Below are 7,048 nucleotides of genomic sequence, written 5' to 3' on the forward strand. Positions count from 1 at the left end.
CTGCCACCACGCCGCCACCACATGATTTCTGTTCTCATCCTGAAGCAAAATTCTTAACCCGAGGTACTATTTCTGGATTAGCGGAGTCTGTAACCTGAAGGGTCTGTAACCTGAGGAACCACTGTAATCTGTTTGATTCGTGTGCCACCTTGGGCTCCTAGGGAAGGAAGGGCTATGAATACAACCAATAATAATAATTTATTATTTATATCCCACCCATCTGGCTGAGTTTCCCCAGCCACTCTGGGCGGCTTCCAATCGAGTGTTAAAAACAATGCAGCATTAAATATTAAAAACTTCCCTAAACAGGGCTGCCTTCAGATGTCTTTTAAATATAGGATAGCAGCTTATTTCCTTCACATCTGAAGGGAGGGCGTTCCACAGGGCGGGCGCCACTACCGAGAAGGCCCTCTGCCTGTTCCCTGTAACCTCACTTCTCGCAGTGAGGGAACCGCCAGAAGGCCCTCGGCACTGGATCTCAGTGTCCGGGCTGAACGATGGGGGTGGAGACGCTCCTTCAGGTATACAGGACCGAGGCCATTTAGGGCTTTAAAGGTCAGCACCAGCACTTTGAATTGTGCTCGGAAATGCACTGGGAGCCAATGTAGATCTCTCAGGACCGGTGTTATGTGGCCCGGCGGCTACTCCCAGTTACCAGTCTAGCTAACATTGGGTGATTTTACAAGCTGCTTTTCCTCAAGGCACAACTTCCACAACTTCAAATGCCCGAGGGAGGATTCAAATATGTACATACAACCTCCGTAATAAACCAGCCACAAGGCATCTCATTCGGATCTCTCTGAGACACGGAACGGCATCAGGACACAGGGACTAGCAGGTTGGAAACAGGGCAGCCGGCTGCCAAGGGACACGCGCCAAGTCAGAGCAAAGCGGGATGGCGCAGCTCAGGCTACATTGCACCAAGGTGGGACATACACAAGTCTCCTTTAAAGCAAGGGAGGGGGCAGTTTCCAAATCCGCTCCCTGGATACAGTATATGAAATAATCCAGCACACCAAAACCTGTGCAGAGTGCATTCCATTCTCCACTGACCAGCTCAGCTGAACTGGCTTCCAGAGAGGCCATTGCCCCATCACTGAAGCCTCACCAGCCCACAGGGACTCAATTTTCTGCAAAACGATTTTGTAAAAGCAGTGTATACATTTTATAAAATGAATAAAATCAACAACCGGGAAAGGAAGTGTCATAGAATGAGAAAAGAGTGTCTGTTCACACTGGCCTGTGTGCTTTATTAAGAATGGCCACAGCTTGGGGATAGAGCACCTGCTGGGCATGCAGAAGGCCCCGGGCTTTTTCGGCTGTGGCCCCGATCTGGTGGAACGCTCTGTCACAAGAGACTAGGGCCCTGCAGGACTTGACATCTTTCCGCAGGGCCTGCAAGACAGAGCTGTTCCACCAGGCCTTTGGCCAAGGCACAGCTTGACCCCCTCCTTCGGTAATCCTCACAGAACTCTAGCCCAATGGTTGCCATTAATTTGATTTTGAATTGATTTTAAAATGAATTGATTTTAGAATGTTGTGTTACTTTTATTGTTGCTAGCCGCTCTGAGCCCGGCTTCGGCTGGGGAGAGCAGAATATAAAATAAATAATAATAATAATAATAATAATAATAATAATAATAAATCCCCAGCGATCTCTCTGGGCAAAGGTGGGAGGAACTCTGCCTGAAATGTTGTGGCGCTGCTGCCAGTCAGAGTAGGAGATGCTGAGATTGATGGACCAAAGGTCTGACTCAGTATAAAGAGGTTTCCTGTGTTCTCTGGAGAACAGCTTTTTCCCAGCCCTGGGAACATTTCTTCCAGGACTACCTTTAACCCACCCCAAACTCCCCCACCCGGCCAAAAAATAAGTGTACTAACAATCTAGCTCCCCCATTCTTTGGGGAGTCACCCCTCTGGCACAAAGATACCCGGACACTGAGGTCCAGCACCGAGGGCCTTCTGGCAGTTCCCTCACTACGAAAAAATTACAGGGAACCAGGCAGAGGGCCTTCTCGGTAGTGGCGCCCTCCCTGTGGAACGCCCTCCCACCAGATGTCAAAGAGAACAACAACTACCAGACTTTTAGAAGACATCTGAAGGCAGCCCTGTTTAGGGAAGCTTTTAATGTTTGATGTATCATTGTATTTTAATATTCTTTTGGAAGCCGCCCAGAGTGGCTGGGGAAACCCAGCCAGATGGGCGGGGTATAAATAATAAATTATTATTATTATTATTATACATCAAGTCTGAAATCTATGCTACCCTCACATTCTACCCAGTGTTAGAAACTCACGATATATAAGCTAGGTGTCAAATGGCTTCCTAAACCAGGGTTACAGTCGCCAAAACGAATTGCCTAGTTTGCTATTTTGGATGGCCAGTTGTATTTTCCAATACATTTTTGGTCCCTGAATTTCGTTCTGATGTGCAGATAAAAGAAAATTACAGACAGAATTATACAGGGTGTGTTGCTAGCATGTGAAAAGCAGGCATGATCTACAGATCCCCAGGCACACAGCTGCAGATCACAAGAGATGTCAGGCACGATCCTGGAGCCCTGGCATCTTCACCTGGTTGCAAGTGGCCGACAGCCAGGTGCAAAATGCACCTAGCTGATTTCGATCCCTGGCTCTAAATGGCCCACCTAGTCCAGCCTCCTGTTCTCACAGCAGACAACCAAATGCCTGTGGGAAACCAGCAAGCAAGATTCAAGAACAAGAGTTGTTCCTGGCGTTTATGGGGTAGAAGGCACTTTGCGCATGCCTCCGAAGCAGCCACCTCTGCAGCCACAAACCACACCATCACCGCCTTTGCAAATTCTGGGTTCCCCCAGCACTTCTGACAGATTGCCTACCGGTGAGACAAGGCCCAAATAAAGTCCGGGGGGGGTGAGGGGGGGAAAGAGGGCGTTCCCAGCTTCGCCAACCCAGGCGCAAAAAATGGGTTATATTTAGAGCCTTGTTTACAGTTCCGCCATGCCTCATATTTCATTTCCCCACTTCACACAGAAGCGCAAACAGGATCCCACCCTGGGATAAGGGATTCCTATCTCCCCCACCCCATCCCACATGCAAATTCCACAATCAAACCAGCCAGCTTCCCCACCAAAAGCAAGCCAGGGCATGTGTGTGTGTGTTGGGTGGGGTGCAGGAAGAGGTCAGGCTGGTGGGGTTGGGGGAAGGAGGAGGAAACTGCCCCCCAAGGAAAGGACATGTGTCCCCCAATCTGCTGTTTCTCTCCAGAGTCCCCAGCCCAGACGGGCACCCCTAAAAACTGGGGGGGGGGGGAGAAGAGGAGACAGAAGACAGGCCTTTGGGGAACAGACGTAGCTCAGTGGTAGGACAACTGCTTGGCATGCAGAAGGCCCCAGGTTCAATCCCTGGCAACACGTCCATGTAGTGCTGGGAGGAGAAACCCCACAAACAGTCAGTGCAGACAATACTGAGTGGGATGGGCCGATGGTCTGGCTCCGAATAAGGCAGCTTTTATTTAAATCAGCCCTTTTGCAGAACCATGAGGACTAGAATCTCAAATTTTCACAGTGGGCTGGAATCTCGCTGCAACCCTGGCGAGTGTGGGCAATACTGAAGGATGAAAAGTCTGGCTCAGCATAAGGCAGCTTTGTCCGTTCCTGTGTTTGAGAAAAGGGCTGCAGCTCAGCATGAGAGCACCTGCTTGGCATGCAGAAGGTCCCAAATTCAATCCCCGGCAGCATCTCTCCACGGCCCCCTTGTCTGAAATCCTGGAGAGCTGCTGCCAGCCAGCGATGGAGCATTTTGGCTCACTACAGGGCAGCTTCCTGAGCCTCTTGTTAAATCCCACCATGAGAACTAGCAACTTGGGTTTCGTTTTACAGCAGCAGAGGACCTGCTTCACATGTGCAAGGTCCCCGGTGTCTCCAGACAGGAGAGCCCCAAACCAAGGAGAGCTGCTGCCAACCAGTGCAGGCACTACTGAACCAGGTGGAGCGGCTGTCTTGTCTCAGTGCAAGGCGGCTTCCTCCTTCCATCACTCCAGAGCAACCAACGAGGGGCTTTCCGAATGCCACGGCCCTGCCCGGCACGCCAAGCTGCCCCCATTTCCCTTGACTTGGCCCAAACCCCATGGCACATTCTCCCCCACCCCAACCTCTGTCCCCAGCTGGCCCCCCTCCTTTGCACACCAGCAGGCTGTGTGCATAGCACATAGTGGCGCGGCAGCACCTTCTGCCAAGGGTGTGGCCATACCACGGGGAGGCCTCAAGGAATGTGCCCTCCAGGAAAAGGGCCCAGCCAGGGCGAGGAGTGGCTGGTGGTGGACCTCCCCCCTTCTTTCTTCTCATAACCCTCGGAGAGCCATGCACAAAGCAGGCCATTGTTAGCGGCGCATAGTGCGGAGGTCTGGCTGTGTGGGTGGAAAGGCAGGCTGGCTAGCGTGGGGAGATCAGGCTGGCCTGCCAGTCACCCCCTCCCCTGATGGTGAAGGCAGCAGGTCAAGAGGGTAGGTAATAATAATAATAATAATAATAATAATAATAATTTTATTATTTGTACACCGCACATCTGGCTGGGTTTCCCCAGCCACTCTGGGCAGCTCCCAACATAACACTAAAAACAGAATAAAACTTCAAACATTAAAAACTTCCTAATCAGGGCTGCCCTCAGATGTCTTCTAAATGTCAAGTAGTTGTTTATTTCCTTGACATCTGACGGGAGGGCGTTCCACAGGGTGGGGGCCACCACCGAGAAGGCCCTCTGCCTGGTTCCCTGTAACCTCGCTTCTCTCAGGGAGGGAACCACCAGAAGGCCCTCAGCGCTGGACCTGAGTGTCCGGGCTGAACAATGGGGGTGGAGATGCTCCTTCAGGTGTACTGGGCCGACGCATTTAAAGGTCAGCACCAACACTTTGAATTGTGCTCGGAAATGTACTGGGCTTTTGCTGGGAGGCTGAAGTAAGGGGGAATGGAGGCTGCTGGGACAGTGCAGCCTGGCTGCCAACGGGCGGGTGGTTAACATGGGAGGCAAAAGCTCATGGCTTCGGAATGGAGCATCTTCTAAAAGCAGCATCAGTGCGGAATCTGGCACAGCGAGTGGAGAGGGCAGAGTCAGGAGAGGGGTGTGTGGTTGGCTGGGAAAGCCAAATTAATATTTTGGTGCCTGACGTGGAAACCCCAAATGAGGAAGGGAGGCAACTCAGTGTCGGACCATCTCCCTGGGCTGCACATTTCATCCATCTCCTGGCAGGGCTATTCCCCCTGCCTGAAACCCTGGGGAGAGCCACTGCTGCAGCTGCCGGTCAGTGTCTAAACAGATCAATGCTGCCGGTCAGTGTCTAAATGCCACCATAAGCACCATAAGGCTCCAGGTTCAATCCCCACACAGCATCCTCCAGGTAGGGCTGGTAATGCCCCACATTTGAAACCCGGACAGAGCCGTTTCTGCCAGTCTGTGCAGACAACACAGGCGTTGGATCAAGGCGTTGACTCAGTAATAGAAAGCAAATCTTCCCACAACCACGCGCTGAATTCAGGAGCCGTCTGTTGCCGCTGAAGGACTCCCCCTCCAATCAGACACCTGCCTAGGGGGCGCCAATGCCGGACCCCTCAAACCCCTGCCCCAGCTCAAAAGCCCACAGACCACGTAGCGGGCTGCCACCTTTCGTCTCTCCGCTCGCCAGGAAGCAAAACCCAGTCGCCCACGGCGCGCAGAAACTGGATCCCAGCGATCTCGCCATTTTGCTGGACGTGGCTCCCTTAAAGGAATGTGGTCTGGGGAGGGGGTACCAGTGGTGTGGAAACACTCAGAACCCCACATTAGGGGGCAAATCCCCCCTAATGGGGCACCACAGGTGGGCAGGTCTTCCCCACATCTCCAAATTTCACCCTCTCTCTCCATCCGGGCGAAATTTTCGCCCCTCGCAGAGCGCGGCCAAGTTTCTGCAGCTCCGAACACTTTTCCATTTTATTTTAAGACTGCTATTTTTACGGGTCTCCCTGTCTCTCTCTCTGGAGCCCGTCAGCATTTAAATTTAGAGCCGGGCCAGGAGAAGAGAAGGATGGAGAGCGCCCCGTGTACGCCGGCATTTTCTCCACCTGGCAGCCGCCGCCGTGCGCCCTCCAGCCGGGCATGGTCCAAACTCCACCGGGGACGTGGCGGAGCCCGGTGGCCGGCCGAGCCGGGCCTGGGCCAGCCCGCCGACGCCAGCCGCGCCATGAATAGCCTCCCCAGCCCCACGTTTAAAATTAGACGCCCGGGAGGCGAGCAGGCAGGCGGGCACCCCACCCAGGGCCGGCCGGGGAGGGGCAGGAGCCACCCAGGCGCAAGGAAGGGGGCAGGAAGAAAGGAGAAGGCATCTCTGGACGGCCCCCGCTCCCGCTCCAACCTCCGATCTCCCCGACGCCCAGCACCGATCCGCTTTGGCCAAGCGCCCCACCACCACCACCCAGCGCCACTTACGCCCAGGAGCGCGGCGGCCAGGAGCAGCGCCCAGCAGAAGCAGCCGCCGGAGGGGCGCGCCTTCGAAGGGGAGCCCAGCGACCTCCTCCGCTCCCTCTTCCCGGCTCCCATTTGCAGCGCGCGGAGCAGCGAGAGATTCGGGTCGTTCTCCTCCTCCTCCTCGTCCTCCTGCGCCCGGGAGCGCGCACCGAGCCTTCCTTCTCCTCCTTCCTCGCTTCTTCGACGGCGCGGTCGCTGCTGCTGCAGCTGGGGGGTGATGTCGCCAAAGATGCCCCGTCCGCGCATCGGCCTCCTCTCGCGCGCTCTCCTCCTGCAAGAGCGCTCGCCGGGCGAAAGGGCGAGCCCGCGGCGGTCCCAGCAAAACTTTTTCTTTCCCCCCACCTCGACCCCTCCTTCCCGGCCGCCTCTCCTCCTCCTCCTCCCCTCCCTTGCCAAGCAGCACCGCCCCAAATCTCTATAGCTCCACCAGCCTCCCGGCAAAGCTGGCCTGGAGTTTCCCGGGACGGGACGGGGATGAGATGGGGAGGGGAAGGGGGCGTTTCCCCTCGTCCCCAAAGACCTGGCCTGGGGAGTAAAGCCCTCTTTTCCCCACCCATTGGGAAGGGGCAGGC

The 7,048-nt window shown here is 54.7% G+C and overlaps 1 protein-coding gene across 18 annotated transcripts in view; it reads right to left on the bottom strand.

Moving 5' to 3' along the window:
• HSPG2 (heparan sulfate proteoglycan 2) overlaps nt 1-6,830 on the bottom strand; it is a 230,749-nt gene extending 223,919 nt beyond the window's left edge. For 12 of the 18 annotated variants that reach the window (XM_081017900.1, XM_081017915.1, XM_081017911.1 and 9 more), the window contains exon 1: nt 6,438-6,830. In XM_081017900.1, the coding sequence (XP_080874026.1) occupies nt 6,438-6,722 (285 nt within the window). In that variant the 5' untranslated portion in view covers nt 6,723-6,830. The remainder of the gene's footprint in view (nt 1-6,437) is intronic. The other 6 variants (XM_081017905.1, XM_081017904.1, XM_081017907.1 and 3 more) reach the window with 1 other exon arrangement.
• Nucleotides 6,831-7,048: the final 218 nt, after the last annotated feature.

The sequence above is a fragment of the Podarcis pityusensis genome (genome assembly GCF_964106645.2).
Source record: "Podarcis pityusensis genome assembly, chromosome: 8".
In the NCBI taxonomy this organism is placed as follows: Eukaryota; Metazoa; Chordata; class Lepidosauria; order Squamata; family Lacertidae; genus Podarcis; species Podarcis pityusensis.